Below are 20152 nucleotides of genomic sequence, written 5' to 3'. Positions count from 1 at the left end.
TCAATTATTTACGCGAAAAATCCTTCAAGAGAAAAAAAAAATCGGCAAGAGAAATGGAGAAACCTTAGTTTTTCAACCGCACCATTATGAACACAATGCCCTTTAAGTTTTGGAAAAACAAACAAATGCTTTACCCGCACCTTTTGCCAGGATCGTTACGAATTGTATTCACGGACTATAATTCTCATTAGATAGAATAATTACGCTTGCGAAAAATGTTGCTCCCAAGAAAAAAACATCGTTTGTTTCTGGAAAACAAGATATAAATTTTAAATTACACGTACTACTACTTCTACCAAAACGCTATTTCTCCGTGTAGATAGGCAGAAAGAATGGACCAACACACGTCAATCCTGGCATAGATTCCTAGTTTCGTCCACATTCATACATCTTGTCATACATGCCCTTCGGTTCTGTCTGCTTTTGATATGACAAGAGTTAAGATTTTGGTTTATCTGATCATGCCACGTCTTTTTTGGTCGTCTTTGTCTCAAGTTACCGTTCATTTTTGCTATATATATACTTTTTTATATATTGTTTTTATTTTTATAATTATTTATTTTATTTAGATCTATGATTAACATAGTCTAATATATATTTACAACACAATACTTACATCTTTACTTATTCTAACATTATTTATCACTATTATACACTTAATATCCTAATTAATAATATTAACTGTTTCATATGTACATTTTCATTAAATATATTTACTATTTACATTATATACTACCTAATGTTTTTCACATATATACTTTTTACATTTAATTTTAAATGTATTTACATTTATTTATTTCTTTTGCTTTCTGGCATTTCCTCAAAAGTTGTATTCCCTTGCACATAAGGCAATTCCGAGACATTGCTTTTGATTTCTTTTCCAGTCTTATATTTTTAGATCCTCTTGTTGCATAGTTATGAAAGAACTCATTATTTTTTAGTTTATTTTGAAAATATCTCGGATATATATACTATTCTTTCGTCGTCCGTTCGTTCTACGTGACCAAACCATATCAGAGACCCTTTATTCAGCTTATCAATTATTAATTAATTAATTAAATTTTTGAACCACAACAGGCCAAGAGGCCCAATAACAGTAGTAAATTACATCACAGAACACCCAGGCTTAAGAAAAAATAAAATTTTTGTGTTCTCACCGGGAATCGAACCCAAAACCTTCTGTGCTTGAGTCAAGTGTCTTGACCACTACACCATGGAGGCCGCCAATTATACTTGACTGATTTACACTCTCGCCTGATTTCATCATTTGTAACCCTGTCAAACATTGATTTACCACGTCTAAGAGATCGCATTTCAACCGCGTCCACTCGGCTATCATCCTTCCTCTGCCAGTTCCATGTTTCACTTTCATACATGAGTATTGGGACTAAAACTCTGTTGTGCACTGCCAGTTTAGCTTCAATTGACATTTTTTTTAGCAATTACTGTGCTTAGTACTCCGTTTATTTTATACAATAAACATTCATTTTACTAACAATATTTCTGTACTTCAGAGGCGGACGGATGTAAATACAGAATTTGATGAAATAACATTTCGATATTCGTATCCAGTTTATGACCATGTCCATTGATTTCGAAGAAATGCAAGTCTAATCATGAATAAACCAATGTATTGACATACTAAAAACACAAATTAATGTTATAAATGATTAGAAACCACTTAGAAAAAGAAGATTCTTTAGGCTATTGTTGAACATTTGACAGTTGGATTTGCATCCGTCTGCCTCTGAGGTACATATATTATGACTCTCAAGTGATAAAATTATGAAATTCAATATTGCCAATGAAACATTAAAATAAATAATGATATGATGGCGAGACATTTCAAAAATAATAAATAAATAAAATAGTTCGTTCACAACTACGCAACAAGAGAATCTATAGATAAAAGACTGGTAAAGAATTCTAAAGACATTTCCCAGAACTACTTTAAAGCCAAAGGAATGAAATTATAAAAAACAATTACGGAAAATATAAAAATATAAAGAATTTAATATTTTTATAAATGCTTTCAACTTCTTTTGACGTTTGCTAGTCTAAACATACCCGTTGAACACGCTAATTGGTCAAATAAATAAGTGAAAAAACATACCGAGTATTTTCTTCATGACTTTATCAAAAACATTTTTCACCTTGTGGTATGACATTTAACACTTATTTGTTTAAAAAATTGTAAAAACCACTTAATTTTTTTCATTACACTTTGACCGGTTTCGAGGTTACTACCTCATCGTCGGGAATTTATTAATTAAATTGTTTAAATTGCCCAAATTTCTATATTGGAAAAACTTCACGTAAATTTAAAGTTAGAATCAAAAAACATATAAGATGTCTGAGTAATAATAATTTTTCAGAATTTGCAAATCATCTTATATCCGAAAACCATGAACTTAATCAAGAAACGTGTGTAGAAATTTTGCATGTCAATAAAAATGGTTTTCGTTTAGATAATTTAGAACGATTAGAAATTAGTAAAGCCATTAATCAAAAACTTCAAATAATAAATAATCAATTTAATTTAGCTTCGAGTCCTCTTTTAAAACTTTTACCGTTATGATTTTTTTTATCTTCTTTCTATCTCTTTCTTTCAATTCTCTGTCTCTTTCATACAATATTTTATTTTATAAATAGCAACGTGTGTAATTATAAGTTAGTTAAATTCCTGACGATGAGGTAGTAACCTCGAAACCGGTCGAAGTGTTATTAAAAAAATTAAGTGGTTTATACAAATTTAAAAACAAATAAGTGTCAAATACGTTATTACCTTATTCCTAGATTTAATATAAAATAAGCAAATAAATAAATAAGATAACTATATTGTTTCAAGGTGTTAGAATAAATATAAAGACAAATATTTTTTAATTCGAACTATGAATAAGTCGGCCTCGTAGTGTAAAGGTCAGCACGTTTTTCTACCATGCAAAAGGTTTTAGGTTCGATTCCCGACATGGTTGAAATAAAATATTTATTTATAAGGGTGTTTTTAGACTAAAAATATTTTTTATTCCTTGGACTGGTACCTGAAACGTGAGACTGATCATCTCACCTTCATGTAACAAAAATGATCAAGATACCCTGCGATTGGTGTGCCAATCCAGTGCCTTATGCACCATTAGGTGCGGAAATGAAAAATGAATAAGTTATTAAATAATAAAGTCGACTCTTCAAACCTACAGTCCAAACATTTAATTTTAACTAGTAGGCAACAGTGGGCTAATGGATTTAGCCCTTCGGGCATCATGTAATCAGCTCTACGGGCATCAATTTTCTGTTCACCGCACCTTGGTTAAATAGAATTTTGATCCCTCAAGGTATTTTTGTCCCTTTAAGTCACTTTTTTTTTGTTGTTCAGAATAATCTAAATATAATGACGTATCATTTCTCATTTAAAATAATGCCACAAAAACCACGTAAAATTCACAGAAATATTTCATTTCTACGTAAAAATATTAGTAAGTGAGCGATTAAAATAAGAATTAGTAATTAAAAAAGATAAAAGTCAGTTTTAGCTGACTTTAAATAATTTTCACAGACGAAAATGACCCTGATTTATCTATGATACTACGACTATAAAGCTCAATTTTCTGTGCACGAAAATAAGGGAAAGACGCAATCAATTAAATCATGAGTATTAATATTAAATAAACTTCCTTTCACGTGTCACAAAATAAATATTTATTCCATTTGAGATCTGTAGCACTAACTATGCACAATACTCTTTCCTCCATTGTTGTTGTTTGTATCATATATATTTTTAAATCTATTGATATGTCAATAAATGTTTTCAACTTGCCACTTAATTAATTTAATAATTAATTACAACTCATCAACTAGTTGCAATACGCTTCTTTTCAACGAAACACGCCAATACACCGTAGAACACTTGCTCTTATACAAATACACACAAACACAACCTCTTACATATGATGTATATAATATATTACATTTATAAATGTATGTACGCACGCAGACATTTAAGAATGTACCATAATTTGTTGGCTGTATTTTTTAATTAAACACATTTGTTATTAGTAAATAAAAATACATTTTTAAAAAATAATATTAGAAGGTGTTTCAACGGGATATTTTAATGCCCGGAAATGCTACCCAAAACTTGAAACTTTACATCTTATCTTCATAAAATAAAAAATAAAACATTTAAGCCGCGGTTAGTGGACTAATACAATGACCTTTGATGGAATAAAGGGGAAAATATACCTGTAAGAAAGATAAAAAATTAAAACCTAAAACTAAAAAAAATATTTTCAAGCAATTCTCAACTCGTCGTGAAGTTCCTTTCGTAAAGTTCCTTTCGTGAAGTTCCTTTCGTGATAATTTTCCAGGGTTCCGGATATAAAAAACAATAAAAACACGGATGAGGAACATTATAAAATGGCAGCATAAATGCATAGGCGTTTTTAGGGATTGTGATCTGCCGTTGGCTGGTTTAAGTGGCCACTTTACGCACTGGATAAGACTGTACCATTATTTTTTTGATTTTTGTAAAATTAAGTAATTAAGTTGGAAGAATCGAAAGAATATGGATGTTAAAATACAGAGTTATGAATGTTACACTGTTCGTAAAGTGGCCTATTTTACACTCATGACTATGTTATTCATTCTTCTTGACACGGAAAAAATATTTAACTTGTTTAAATATATACTTATGTCTTTTGGTGACAAAATTTAAATAATTTTGTTTATTCTTAGCTACGTTTCTTTTTCACGCAAGTTATGCCAATATTTGCGAAACCGCTGAAATTCAGGATGTTGGTATAATGAAAGCCGGTACACCGGAACGAAAACCGGAAAAGGGAGAAGGTTTTCACGCCAATTCTTCGCACCCCAAAAATTTCTTTTAAAACATATTATGAGCTGGTAAAGTTGATTAAACATGCCTTTTTTTAAAAGGACAAGTAGCGGAAGAGTTCTTATTATGGGATTATATTTTCATTGTGTGCCTTTGTGATTGGTATTGTTTTTTGTATAAACGTTGTGTCCGGGTGAATTAAGAATACAATTGGTTGTTGAAAATGAAACCAGACCCAGTGCAAGTGTTTTAGACTCGATGACGGTTCTCAGGTAAAAATCTTGCATAAAAAAATCAATAAACAGTTAATTATTCGTTTTTTTATAAAACAAACAAGAATCTTATCACGTATTTGACCAGTTTTTATGAATTTTAATGTATGTACCGTAAGATTTTTCTAGTGCTGTGGGTGTTTTCCACAAATTGAAAAATGCCGTTTTGTGATCGACACTATTTTCAGAAGTTGATTATTACAGTTTTTTTTTGTGGCCTAGCTGTTTTTTAGCAAAATATAGATTTGATCTTACTGCACCTGATTACACCAATATATATTTTTTTCGAAATTGTGGAATGGCTATTTTCTGTATAACAACGTTCAATTGCTCTGGAAGCAAACACATAAAATGCTTAAGGCGAAAAAATAAAAATTTTAAAAAGTATCAAATTTTACCAACAATATCATACACATAAAACTAGGGATAAAAAAAGATAAGATTACCAATGAGAAAAAAAAAACTATTTAAACTCATTGCATAAAAATCTAAAGATGTACAATGAGTAACCTAATGAAATCGTAGAAATAAAAAGCATTGAAATATTTTTAATTAATTTTAAAAAATATGTTCTTGCGAAATTTTAATAAAAAAATATGATTTTATTAAAAGATTTTATAAGTTCTTAAGATGTTATGAACTAGCCTAATTAAACACAAATAAAATAACCAAAATTACCTTCTTTTTTCATCAAGATAATTTTTCGTGGCGCGAATTTCCGAATTATGGCCTTGTCTTGTATTAGGGACATATCTCATGATAGGCCTATTTTATCTAACTTTTTTTCCAATGTCATTACATCTGCGTTAAAAATCATGTATTGGTTTATTTTTATTTTATGTTGATGGAATATTTTTATTCAATTACTGCAAATGGTTTTTTTTATATCAGGAAATTTAATGCAAAACGCGGAATCGGGACATTTTGGTTAGAATTATGGAATATTGAATTTTTATCACACTAAATACTTGCGTTTATGTTTTTGTGATGAATTGAAATATTTCGATAAAAGAGAAAAAAAATAGCCTTACAAAAATTTAGGATTTAAAATAAAAGTCGATGACTGATTTATCTTATTCACATATTTGTATTAGCATTCAAACTACCTCTTGCGGTATCTTTTTTTTTTTATTAAAGGAATAACCCGCTGAGCCTCTATCTTGTGGCTTGTCAGCAGGTGGGATAAAGGGGATATGGAAAAAGTAATGAAAAATACACCACAACACCCAGACCAGTTCAGAAAAAAACCTTTCTTGGATTTTTTCTTGCAACTGGCGGGAATCCAGCCGGTTTCACAGTTGGCCGTCAAACCAACTGCGCCACGGCGCCTATCCATATAATCTTTGATCTTATATTCCGCAGCCAAGACAACCACCTATCGGATGTACTCGCCACAGTGATTTCCGGGAAATGGTGACCATCTTGGTTTTCCGTTCGCTTTTCTGGTGGATTTTTCTGTCAGGGTTCTCTGGTTGGTTCTGGTTTAGAGGCACCAGAAACTCGCCCTTCATTTTCTCGCTATCTGCTGGAATCACACAGTTATGCGTGTGATTCCATCGCTGGGTTCACGGCCTGGACGATAACAGGTTGAACTAGTCAGTAGTGTTGCCGGTGGAATGCAACTGGGCGTTCTCAGCATTTTATAAAATGACACCATCCAGCATGGTGTGACTCACTGCGACCCCACTGACGGTTTAAACCCCAATAGTAATACTGTTAAGTAATAAATTAATGAATCAAAATACAAAAAAATATGTGGATACGTATAAAAATAATATCCATGTGGTAGTTTATTTTGGTTTGGATATTTTAGCTGTTGGCTCTATTCTTCAAAATGTTTATTAAAATACTTATTTAACAATATTTCAAAATTGTCCAAATCTTTGAAGGCAAGGGCTGGATTTAACTTCCTGGGGAGCTGTTAATATCAACATATTACAACAGAGATAAAGAACATTTTAGAGAAAGTAATATAGAAATCTAGGCATCTACAGAGCTTATGACCTGTCATTGGCTGGTTTAAGGGGTCATTTTACACACTATGTAACGTTCACTATTCTGCCCATATTTAAACGTCTATATCCCTTCAGTTCTTTCATCTGTTGATGTTTGTGAATTTGAATAATGTTGTTCATATCTGTTGTGATATGTTAATATTAACAGCTCCTTAGGGAGTTAAATCCAGCCCTTGTCTACAAAAATTTGGAAAAACTCATTTTCAAACTCAAAAAATATATTAAATCGATCCACCTGGTCCATGAAAAAGTATAGAAATGAAAAAAAAATAAAAAATCAGTCTTTGAAATAATTCAATTACACGAATCTCATCCGTTTAAATAAAGGTTTTAGCTCTTCAACTTCACGAGCATCAACAGACAAAAGAATTGAAGGGATATAGATGTTCAAACATAGGCAGAATGGTGAATGTTACACAGTGTGTAAAGTGGCCACATAAACTAGCCTAGACTTCTATATTACCTTCTCTTAAATGTTCATCATCTCTGTTGTAATATGTTAATACTCGTTTAAATTTAACCTTTTAAAAGATAAAACTTCTGAAACGTACAAATGTGTTCCATCAAAATGTTCATTCACAATTGTAATTCAAACAATATATTATACTAAAAGACATTGCTTTTTTAGGCCCTTGTGAGGTGCCACGATTCGCATCCATAGAGGAGAATAAGTATAATGCAGGCGTTATATAGACGGCATTTGGTTTCCACTGTGTAAATATCAGATCTCCAGACAGCCGTCATACTGTTGATTGCGGCGCCTGCAACTCTTAGCCGCACTCCTAACTATTTTTAAAAACTGCAATTTTTTGTAATTTATACTCCCAGGGGTTTGAAACTCTCGACCCTTTCGATGACTTTGTTTGACATTGTTAGGGGATTTGGAACATATGGTGCAATATGCCTGTATAAGGGGGGTTGATGGCTTCCATTTTTTGGACATTACCGTACCAGTCCTTTCTCTGCTGCCCACTGTATCTTGAGATCTCTTCAGCCTCACATATTCCTCTTATTCTGGTGTTCCTCACTCGATAGCTTTTAGACTTTTTTCTCCAATCATGGGAAGCTATAAGATCTTGGTCACAAATATAAATATCAATGACTTCTTTTCCAGAAAAACTGCATTTTTTCTTAACTTGAATATCAATTTTTTAAATTATTGTTTTTGTCTCTTGATCAATTTTTTATTTTCAATTTCTAATTTTCTTATTTTCCACTTAAATAAATTAAAACATTAAAAACTTTTTTATTTTATTTTATATGTCTGTATTCCACTTTCACATCATAGATTTTATAATATTTTCTAGATTCAGTATACCAAAGTAAAGACCATGTTGATTTAGGTTTTTTTATCTTACCGTAATAAATGCAACAAAACATAAACGAAAAATATCCATGCAAATAAATATGATTAATCTATTCATGTACAGAGTTTTATATTTTCACTTTTTAAATGTTTTTTTGAATATAGTCCTATTGAAAAACAAAGTTTTACAAATACAATACTTTAAAGTCGTAGGTCAGTGTGAGAAACCAATTGAAAATGGTGTCATTTTTTATTTAATACTAAATCTTTAAAACATGGGACTTCTATAAATATTTTCCTTACATTTGCCAAGAATAATTTAGAGCAAGTGGGTACATAAATTTTTATGAAAGCTCCGACGACAAACAACAACAACCCTGTCAATATTCCGTTTTATCCCCTTAACCTCTATTTCTACCCCTTTGCCACCCTTATTTCTTCACATGACCCAATAATTCTATCAGGATGTGTCTCAATGGAACTGTGGAAGTTTTCCGCAGAGTTCCTTAAGTGGAAAGTGAATCCAGTTTCAATAATTCCGCGATAATTGTATTAATCAACTTGCCAAATTCAATCAGTAAAACAAACGAACAGAAACAAGAGAAAATTTAAGCATATAAGTGAGCATCACAAATTTTTAGCAGAAAAAGAGAATACTCTTATTTTTTTTCTTCTTCTTATGCCTTCATTCCTCCACTGCTGGATATAGACCTCTTCTATATCCTTCCATTTCTTTTAGTCGGTTGCTGCTTGTTGCCAATTTTTACCCCCCATAGCGGTTGTTGCCGGACATAATAATATAAAAATACTACTACGTTTTAATATGCGTTAAATCACAAAAATAAATTTAATATACCAAGCGACTTCAGAATTTTTTTTATAAAATAGTGCAGCTAATTAAAAATTCAGTTCATTCGTGAATTCTGATTTTTTTAGTTTAAAAACTTCAATGAACGTATAAACATGTCAATAAAAAAAAAAGTTATTGTTTGATGAAGCCACCTTTAGCGCGAATAAAAGCATCGAGTATGTTCAACTCCATGAGACTTAAAGTCCTGTGTTTAGTTGGGACGAGCAATTAGTTGACACGGAAACACAAATTTACAAATACAAATATTATATCGAATTAGAAAAACTACAATAATGATATAAATAAAACAAATATATTGTGCATCAATATGGTAAACAGTTAACTTAAGCGAACTAAATGAGGTGTTGGAAATGCTTACTTTCTTGACATTATATATCGAAGGCTTGTTATCAAATAAAATAATTCATGTTACATAAAAGCATACCCAACATCATGAACGGCAGAAAATTTTCTTTTGAATGATTTTTATTATTTTGTTTTACTGTAATTTCTCAGTTTTAAATTTATCAAAAAATATGTTGCGTTATGCATTAATTGAAAACAATAATAATAATAATAATAGTTAAGTAAAAAAAAACCATTACTTTATCTACTTCACACACATTAAGGTTAAAGATTTCTCTGGATCAGGTCAAGTATGTCTAACTAGGTGCAACCTGCTTTAAGGCAGATACTTTTTTTTGCAAAATAAACAATAATATTACTACCTACTAGTAAATTACTTGACAGTTATTTTTTTTTTTTAAATAAAAACCTTTATTAGCATAAATAAACAATTAACAATACATTCAGTATAAAAATGGGACACGTAAGGTTGAACTTGCCAAAAAAGAGTCTGGCTCTTGTGTTTGGCAAGTTTACAAAATAACATAAAAAAGAAACAATATATACAATATGTACTTATTCCATTTATTATGTAAGAATGTTTTTGAGTAAATTTTCGGATTTTTCTCGACCAGTAAACAATTTTTTACAAATTTATTAAACTGAATCCATGGTTTTGCAATGATTAGGTAACATGGTTTTGCAATGATTAGGTAACATTTTCACTGTTTTGGGGCCCAGAAACCTTAAATTTCTTTGCCCGAATTCAGAGTTTGTGGTAGACCCAATGACCTATCCTCTTGTTTGACTTCTGGTAGTGCTGGAGTTTTCCTTTTGGGATTTGATAGAATAATTTGCTTCCACAAACATAATTATTCTAAAATATATAATGGCCTTATATCTAAGATCTCAAATTCCTTAAATAACTTGACGCTAAGGTACCTGAAGGGCGTTTTAAAAATGATTTTACTGTTTTTTTTTAAATGGTTTGAATATTTGTTGAAAGAAAAATGATCTAAATTTTGATTGGATAAATCAATTAATGTTTCTTTTCAAATTATTGACGGAAAATATTGACGGATTATTATTAACGTAAGTATCTTTACACTGGTTAATTTGTTACGAAGAGGATTTTGACATTTTGACTTTTTCGTCACCAATCAAACTTTACTTAATTTATTTCGACCCTTTTCATTGATATTTTGTACCTACTTAATCTGCCTTTCAAAACCGTTATTATGATTGGTTTTAACATTTACATTTTTCCTGAATTTAATAAGCCGCAAGCATAAACAGAAGAGATTAGATCTTAGAAAAGGGTTTACACTTTTATAGAGGAAAGACATTACCTCTACATTGGCAAAACTAATTCCAACCCTTTTGCCGGAATTTTAAAAATATAGAGGTGATGTTAAATCAAAAATAGTCATGTTTGTTTAAAAAAAAAAAAATAACAAAATAAGTTTATGTTATAATTTTTTAAAAGGAAATTTCGCCGTATAATGTTAATCAAATAAAATAAAATATCTTTGGTCTTACTTTAAAATTTAAAATTAAAAAAAATTGCAAATCTCAATCGAAGCTTTCCATTTATTCTGTTATATTTTTATTTTTCATCTTAATTTAGTTACATTTATGAGCACCCACTATTTTTTTTCTTTTACATTTTAAAATGATAATGTACGTACATGGTTTTTCTTTAATTTGAATGTATGATTTTTTCTCTTTTTTTTACTTTTTAAAATATTTTATCTGATTTTGTAGTTTTTTTTTTAACACTTTATCTTTATTTTCAAAGCAGCAAAACAATATTAATGTTAGTCTGTTATTGTATATTATATGTCAATAATATAATGGCCGTACTCTTTTGTTTGAGTTTTAATCAAAACTTAAGTCTGAGCACCCGATGACAAATTATTATTTAATAGTTTATATTTAATTTTAATTTAATTTATTTTAAGTAAATTTTAATACATTGTTTTTTTATATTTCTTATGATGTATTCACATTGTAATAATTTGTGTATTTCATTGAAAAAAGACTTCATAAAAGTAATGTGAAAAAAACGGTTTTAGTAAATTTTCAAGTTTTGAATAATTTATTTTAGCGTTTTGTATTTTTATTTTATTTTGTATTTCACAATTCCGTTGATAAAAATATTGTTAACTTTATATTTATTTGTTTTATTATTTGCTGTTTTATTGTTTGTTTATTTTGATAATTTGTCAACTTCTTATTTTGTCAACTCGCCGTTTTCTCATATTTTTAATTTTCTTCAAATAAATTGAGAGATCTTGTAAATAAATTCTTTAAAGCGAATATAGTGACGTGGAGTAAAATTATTTTGAATATTTCCGTAAATCAGTGTTAAATATGCAACACAGCTTATTAATCGTTTTATATATTAAAAAACGTTGTTTTGTTGTTCAAATTCAGTTTCAAAAAAAAAAAACATTTGTGTTCTTATTATCAACAAAAAAATATATTTTCATAGTAAAATATACTTGTGCTGAAAATATGTGAATTAAGATGTGGTTGATTTTAATTTGAACCTCAGGCCATTAATTTGTGAGTCCACAACACTACTACGGTACCACAAAATTCTTCGATTATTGATTTATTTTATTTGTACGAACCAAAATATTATATCGAATCTTAATCGAGTCCAATTGGTTTAAAGTAATCAACTGTGGAACTATTAAGTTTGAGTATTTCAAAGTTCTTAAAAGTGTTACTTAGAATAAGTCATGGATTTTGTATTTTCGTGATAAAATGACTTATTGAGTATTATTGATCCCGGCACTTTATATTTTACTAATAAGAGAGTTTAAACCCTACATATCCAGTAAAAATTAATCGATAATACATTTTTTCCAGGGGCGGCCGATGATTCGTTGAATACAAGCTAAGCCATGACCCGCCGCTGGCCAATCCAGAGGCGTCATAGAAAACGGTAAATATTTCAAAATATTTTTTCCTTTCCTGAACCCGCTGATCATTACTTTAGGTATTTAAGATAATGGCAGAAAGCCCACATAATGAACCGAAAAAATTGTTAAAAACTTCAGCAAGAAGTGCTAAAAAAACCGCGATACAACATTTTTTGCTTGAATTATAATAATATATATAATTATTCTTCTTCATTCAACGCAGGCCCTGTTTTTGTGTACAACAAACGATGCTAGTAGCATTATTTTGAATGACAAATGTTTTTTTATTTCATTCCGTTTGCTTTCTAACCTTACTTTTTGTGTGACTATTTTGTGTGGTTGCGATAGCATTGCTCCGAAAAACAAAAAAAAAACACGATGAGGCCTAAAGCACATAAATTTGTCAGTGTTTGAGATTTTAATTAACCGAGGCCCGAAGGGTTGAGTAAATGAGACCCAAGCAGCCAAATACTCAGGCATGTTACAGTTTGGATCCGTTCTTTTACATTTTTGCCAAGGAAAAAATAATGATATGGTCATCAGGATAAATAAAAATCATATTAAATAAAATTTCGCAATGTTTTTTTACATACAAAATAGCACTGTAGATTGTGTCACTTTCACTTGAAGTCAGAATATAAAATAAAATATATTTTGTTTAAATTATTTATTGATAATTCTCGATGAAATTCCATTGTAATTATGTAATAATTTATATTTTCATATAAGTTATTAATTTAAAAATACTTGGTACACTTCTACTTATTTATTTGACCAATTAGCACTTTCACTCACTAATGGGCATCTTCAGACTGGTGAATATTATACAGTGTAAGGATATTTTTTATAAAACAAACTTAAGTGTAGGTACATTTGAAAATAAGTTTAAAAATATACAATGCGCAATATTTCAATGAAACAGAGTAAGACAGATTATTGAAACATGAGTTGGCGGTGTACTTTGAGATGCTCATTAGTGGGTGAAAGCATTAATTGGTCAAATAGATAAGTGGAAGTGTAATAAGTATTTTTAAATTGATAACTTATAAGTTATTACATCAAATAAAATATAATTGGTGGAACAATAACCTGTTGTAAACACACATGTAATTTGAAAAAAGTCGCGGTGATGATTTTCAATAGTTGTGATACTGATTTAAACAAACTCACCCTTAATCGGAATCCATAATTAACATGTTTCTTGGCAGCGTCAGAAGCTGCTAGCGATTTCAATCAGTTTGTTCTACAGAACTGCGCGTCAGCCGAGTGGCCTGTTCTCAAAATACCCCAGACCAATGTTTCCCACGGTGGGGCGTACGTTCTACCGGTGGGGCATAACGCCTCAGAGGTGGGGCACCGCGCTTCAGAGATGAGACACGTCGGCATTCCACATATTATAAAGGGGAATACTCATTGGTCATACAAAACAATGTCTGAGATGTACAAACATTAAATAAATGCCAAATTGTATTTAAAATATAATGAAACCCGTTACGATTTCAATAATTATCTGAAAACACAAAAACTGTGCAGGATGTAGGAATAATGGCATGAATTTGCTAGAAAACTAACACAAAATATTATAATATTACTTTGCATGCCAGAAAATTATTATTACCCTTTCCCTCATCTTATTTGGTGGAATGTGGTTTTAGCGCCATAAGCGATTTACTCATTAAAAATCAAAATCGATTGGAAATAACTGATAAAGGTATAAAGGGGACCTACGACTGAAATCAATTAAGTTAGATCCGGACATCAAATTTCTTTGCAGCAAGAATAATTGAATTTTATCATAAATTAGGCTTCAAAATATGTGTGTGTTTGTAATCAATTTCAATTGTCACCCGTGTTTTATTATTGTTTTAATTTAATTTGAATTTTATTCCACTTATTACCTTTTTAATTTTTGTTTTGTAATAATTTCAGTTATAATAAATGTATTAGAAAAAGTTTTATTTAATTTCATTAGAGGTTCGAATTATAAAATGATTTGAAAATTGACGTGCTGTTTTCTTAAAAAAGATGCTGGTGGGGCATCTGACTTTTGAAAATACTACAGTGGGGCATGGCATAAAGAAGCTGGGAAACACTGCCCCTGACCAAAAAGATAGGGCTCGTTATGACAAAAAACTCACATCCCGTATCATAGAGAAAAGTTGAATGTTACCAGTGCAAAACCATGTGACGATACATCGTCAGAATATTTAGAACAATAATATCAACAGCAAAAATAAATAATATAGTAAGATAATATAATAAGAAAAATTCTGACAAAATGTTAACCAAAATGATTTTGACTGACAAAGAAAAGAAAGTGTATTTTACAAATGACATCAGCAGAGTTCCAAATAAATTTATCTATACACGAAAAAAATGTTATCAAATTGTATGATCAATCAAAAACATAAAATTCAGAACAAGAAAAATTATTTGACAGCGAAAAAAAGATTTCTACAAAAATCTTTATTAAATAGACCTCAGTGTATAAATATTGTAGATACCTGTGGGGAATTTTTATTTTTCCTTTATACAGAATGTTAATTTTGTAGCAGTGAATCCATTAAAGTCAAAGAAATACTACCAGAAAAGATTTTTGCCCTTTTGCTGTCAATATGATAGATGATTTTTTTTGAACTGAATAATTTTCATCGAAGAAATTCCCTACACCACAATTCGGGAAATATTTTGATAAAAAACATACCCCTCAAAATCGTTTATAAAAAAACTTATGTGTCGTATTTTTATTTTATTACCGGTCAAAAATTTGTCAAAATATATGAATCGATAATCAATTTACTAGTAACTGAGGTATTCGTGATATTTATTTAATAAAAAAACCTTTTTCACCATGATTTTTTTTGCGTTATTACAAAATAAGTTTCCCAATTTTTATTTTATTTATTTATTTATTTATTATATACATACGGCTTAAGCCAATTACAGAAGTTTTATGAAGAAACATAAATGCAAGAAACTGAACAAAAAATAACATTAAACTATTTAGCAAAGACAAACAAGGGCAAAACAATAATTGTATACAATTTATTCAAAAAAAACAAAGACCAAAAACTTAACAATAATAAAATAAATACGAAATAAATGTTTGTAAATAAAAGTCTATGATCAATTACCAGTTTTTTATTTCTACCGGTTTCAAGAAGTGATGTACTCTTATCTTGTCAGGACAGTCACTATACTATTATGCAAATACTAAAACACACATTCACATTTACCTGCATATAATTTATATATTTAAAATATATATATATTAAATTCAGAGTGGTTCAGGTGGGGATGCAATCACCACCACTTCCAAACATGCGGTAAAATTAGGTTAATAATATTTAGTAGTGTGTGTCGGTATGTGGTTATACACTTATGTTTACTAACATTAGTTCAAATTCACATGCGCCGGTGACGGCCAACTGTGAAACTGGCGTCGCGGGTTCGATTCCCGCCAGTTGCAAGAAGAAAATCCCAGAAATATTTTTCTCAATTGGTCTGGATGATGTGGTGTACTTTTCATAACCCCCTTCCATATCCCCTCTTTGCCAACTGCTGATATGCCTCAAAATTGAGGCTGAGCGGGTTATTCCTTTAAAAAAAATATATATGTTTGACCTGAATGTTAATGATTTAAATATATTTAAATAATTATGAAATTGTTTATTTATGAATGATATTAAGACACAACAACTAATTAAGGGAAAAGCAATCGGTTTTTTTTTAAATATTTTTTTTACTGACAACAATATTTTTTTATAATAAAAAAACCAAAACGTTATTATGCATTTATTATACAGACAACCCTTTTTAAAAAATCCGATGGTGATGATTTCTAATTTTTATATAAACATATTACAACAGAGATAAATAACATTTTAGAAAAGGTAATATAGAAGTCTAGGCATCTACAGAGCTTATGACCTGTCAATGGCTGGTTTAAGTGGCCATTTTACACACTGTGTAACATTCACCATTCTGCCTATATTTGAACATCTATATTCCTTCAATAATTTCATCTGTTGATGTTTGTGAAGTTAAAGAGCTGAAACTGTGTGTAAAGTGGCCACTTAAACCAGCCATTGACATGTCATAAGCCCAGACTCTATATTACCTTTTCTTAAATGTTCTTCATATTTGTTGTAATATGTTAATATAAACAGCTCCCCAGGGAGTTGAATCCAGTCCTTGTCTACAAAAATTTGGAAAACTCAAAATATTGTTGAACTTTTATATTGTTTTTCATTTGTTAATTTATATTTTTTCTTATATTTCAGCGATGCTACTCGTAGCTATTGTTCTGTTGACAATAGCTACCACAGTTAAGAGTGATTGGACTGACTGTCCCCTCCCTTGCCGCTGTAAGTGGACTTCAGGAAAGAAGACAGCTTTCTGCTCATCATCAGGACTGTCTACCCTCCCCAACATTAGCTCCGACATCCAAGTTCTAGATCTTCAGAATAACTCCGTCACATATCTGAAGAATGAAGCTTTTTACTCAATAGGACTCTTCAATCTACAAAAAGTTTATATGAAAAATACAACTTTAACTGTATTACACAAAGATGCATTTAAAAACCTGAAAATTTTAATTGAAGTAGATTTGTCTGAAAATCAATTATCTCACATCCCTCCGGGAACGTTTGCAGGAAACGAAAGGCTTAAGGTACTTATTTTGAACGGGAACCCATTAAAGGAATTATACAGTCAGCAATTTCCTAATCTACCCTATTTGAGGTCTTTGGATATTGAAAATTGTAAGCTGCAAGTAATCCACCGCGATGCATTCATTAACTTGTACCAACTGGAAATGCTCAATCTGAGAAACAATGCTCTGGAAACACTTTCCGATAACGTTTTCAAACCCATTCATAAACTTAAGTCTTTAGCCTTGGAGAATAATCCCTGGAAATGTGATTGCTCTTTGAGATTGCTTCGCAATTGGTTCTTATCTAGCAAGTTATCTTCAGTTTCACTACTCTGTTTAAAACCAGAGAGACTGCAAAATAAATTATGGCAGGAAGTGGAATCTCAGCAGTTCGCGTGTTCGCCAGAAGTCAAGGTAGCTCAGAAAATGGTACAGAGAGATGTCGGAGAAAACGCAACATTAACGTGCTTTGCAAAAGGTGACCCAGAGCCGGAAGTCATGTGGCTATTTAATGGATTTACACTTGACAGTCGCAATACCTCGCACCCTGATCAATCACCTTTCATAGAGTTTGACGAAGGAATTCTAGAGAAATGGATCAACATCACAATTGTCAACTTAACAGATGCAAACTCCGGAGAATACTCTTGCGTGGCCAAAAATTTACTTGGAATAGTTAGCCAAAACGTGTCGTTAGTTTTACCTCAAGTTGTGACAGCGACGACTTTGAGTAAAGCTCCTACGTACTCATCATATCTAGGATTAGTGTGCGGCAGTGTTGTCACCGTTGTATTTTGTATCATCCTCGTATTTATTTGTGGTTATCAGAGACAGCGGAAAGTAACTAGTCAAAAGGGACGCATCAAAGGAAGCGCGAGTCTATTAGACCAGGAAAAGAAGCTACTGGATATATCGATCGCTTCAACAACAGAACAATCTCCCGGGGCTTGGAACTCAGACATGATGCGTGTATCGGATTCGGAAGCGATGCTTCTAGATAATTCTCCTTCGATTCCATTATCGTCTCTTGAATCATGCGAGCCCCTTCATATTTATAAAGATCAAAGCCAAAATCAAGGTATGGTAATGCCTATGGTCGGAACGTATTCAACAGCTGTCAGCGTATACCCTCCCCCTCCAGAATTTTCTTCTGGTGTGATGCCGGCGAGTGGATTTGGAAATATTTATATATCTGTATCGGTGTCCCAGGATCCATACTCAGATATACAGAGATACCCAGATCTATTGGATATTCCTTACAAAGGTTCCAATGTGTCAAGTACCAGCGCTGGGTCCTCCATGTCCTCGTGCTCGGTGCCAAGTGTGTCCTACGCCACCCTTCCGAGAAGGCCAATCAGACCAACGAACGACCCCACTGCTGTTATTCCAGTGAATGATAAGCTCGGTCCAAGGGTCACAGTAGAGGGAAGTTCAATAATATACCATCCAGAAGAAAAGGACGTTATCTCATCAAATTTAACGCAATGCTCTACGTGTGTCACAGACTATGTTTCCCTTTAGCACAATCATTCAAAAATACTGTAAATAATATTCTAATGTAAATAAATTTAAATACTATATATTTACCTAGAATAAATAACTTTTTTCGATTAAAAATACAAAAATATATCTCTATAAATTATACGTTTTTTGAAATTTATGCCATTCAGTAGTCAATTTCAGAGACATTTTAATAAACTATTTAAAAAATAATCTGCCTTTTCTTTTATTTAAGCATTTCTCTAATCCTAACAGTAATTACATCGGTATTGTATGAATACTTAAGGCGGATTCGTTTGCAGAATAAAATTAGGTAAGTACTGAAACAGAAATTACGAAGCGGGAACAAAATTGTAATATTTGAGTTTTTCATGTTTAAAGGGAATCATCTGGGAAATTATTGCCGACGTCAGAAAATTAAGGGTGAGAAAAAATTCTGGGTATGCTTCACAAGTTTTATTTTACTTATACTTTGAGACATTATGCCGTCACAATAATTGGAATAAATTGTCAAAAAGACGCAGAATGACAGATTTTTATTGAATAAATGAAAATTAATGTGAATTTAAACGTATTTCTCCGGTATTATTAAAACATTTTCAAAGTAAACGTTGTTTCAAAAAAATCTGATGCCTAATGTCCGTTAATGTAATATTCAAACTATTCCTTAACGATATAAAATGAACATTTTATCATACTTCACATTTCTTTTTACGTGTCACATGTTACATTACGAATCCATCATAGCCAAATGCTTTAAAACATTTGAATATTGAGCATAATGACAAGCAAAATATTTCGTTGTTTGTAAAATGCGTAAAATAATAAAAATCTTGTATTTAAATCTTATAAATATTATTATGTTCTTCTGCAAAATATTAAACAACATATCTGTACCTTAGAGGATAAAACAGTGTAGTCAACTTTTTTCCGTTTAAAAGTTTAAAATGCAGAAATTATCGCAATAAGCTATTTTAATACAAACATCAAAGTCCATTTTCATCGTAAAAATGTTTTTTTTTATGATTAGTTGAAAATCTGAATCCTAGAAACGCTATTTCAAATTAAACTTTCATTCTTTTTTTAATATTTTTTTATTTTATTAACATAAACGGCAAATCTAGAAAAACTATGATACTTACATATTTGGCATTATATATTTTAAAAAATAAACCTTAATCACATTTGACCCAAGATTTATAAAAAAAAAATTGCCTAAAAATAATACAACATATTAAGTGGAAAGTTTTAACGATTTTAGAATAAAAGTAAAATTCAAATTAAATTATTAAATATTTTTAAGTCATATAAATAGAACACCGTAAATTTCTGTTTCATACAGCTGAGCAAAGTGAAAAAAAATGTATAAATTATGAAATGTATAAATAAATAAATATAATTACCATTCACCATCTTTGAAAGAGTTAAAAGGTTTGTTCAACAGAAACA

General features: G+C 30.6%; 1 protein-coding gene across 1 annotated transcript in view; it reads left to right on the top strand.

Moving 5' to 3' along the window:
* LOC148279872 (uncharacterized) overlaps nucleotides 1-18879 on the top strand; it is a 74050-nt gene extending 55171 nt beyond the window's left edge. The window contains exons 2-3 of the mRNA XM_088229276.1: nucleotides 12497-12572; nucleotides 16833-18879. Of these exons, the coding sequence (XP_088085402.1) occupies nucleotides 16835-18724 (1890 nt within the window). The 5' untranslated portion in view covers nucleotides 12497-12572; nucleotides 16833-16834 and the 3' untranslated portion in view covers nucleotides 18725-18879. The remainder of the gene's footprint in view (nucleotides 1-12496; nucleotides 12573-16832) is intronic.
* The last annotated feature ends 1273 nt before the right edge of the window (nucleotides 18880-20152 follow it).

The sequence above is a fragment of the Micrasema longulum genome, unplaced genomic scaffold (assembly GCF_059751315.1).
Source record: "Micrasema longulum isolate JH-2025_06_02 unplaced genomic scaffold, ASM5975131v1 h1tg000661l, whole genome shotgun sequence".
In the NCBI taxonomy this organism is placed as follows: domain Eukaryota; kingdom Metazoa; phylum Arthropoda; class Insecta; order Trichoptera; family Brachycentridae; genus Micrasema; species Micrasema longulum.
This window is presented reverse-complemented; position numbering and strand designations above follow the sequence as displayed.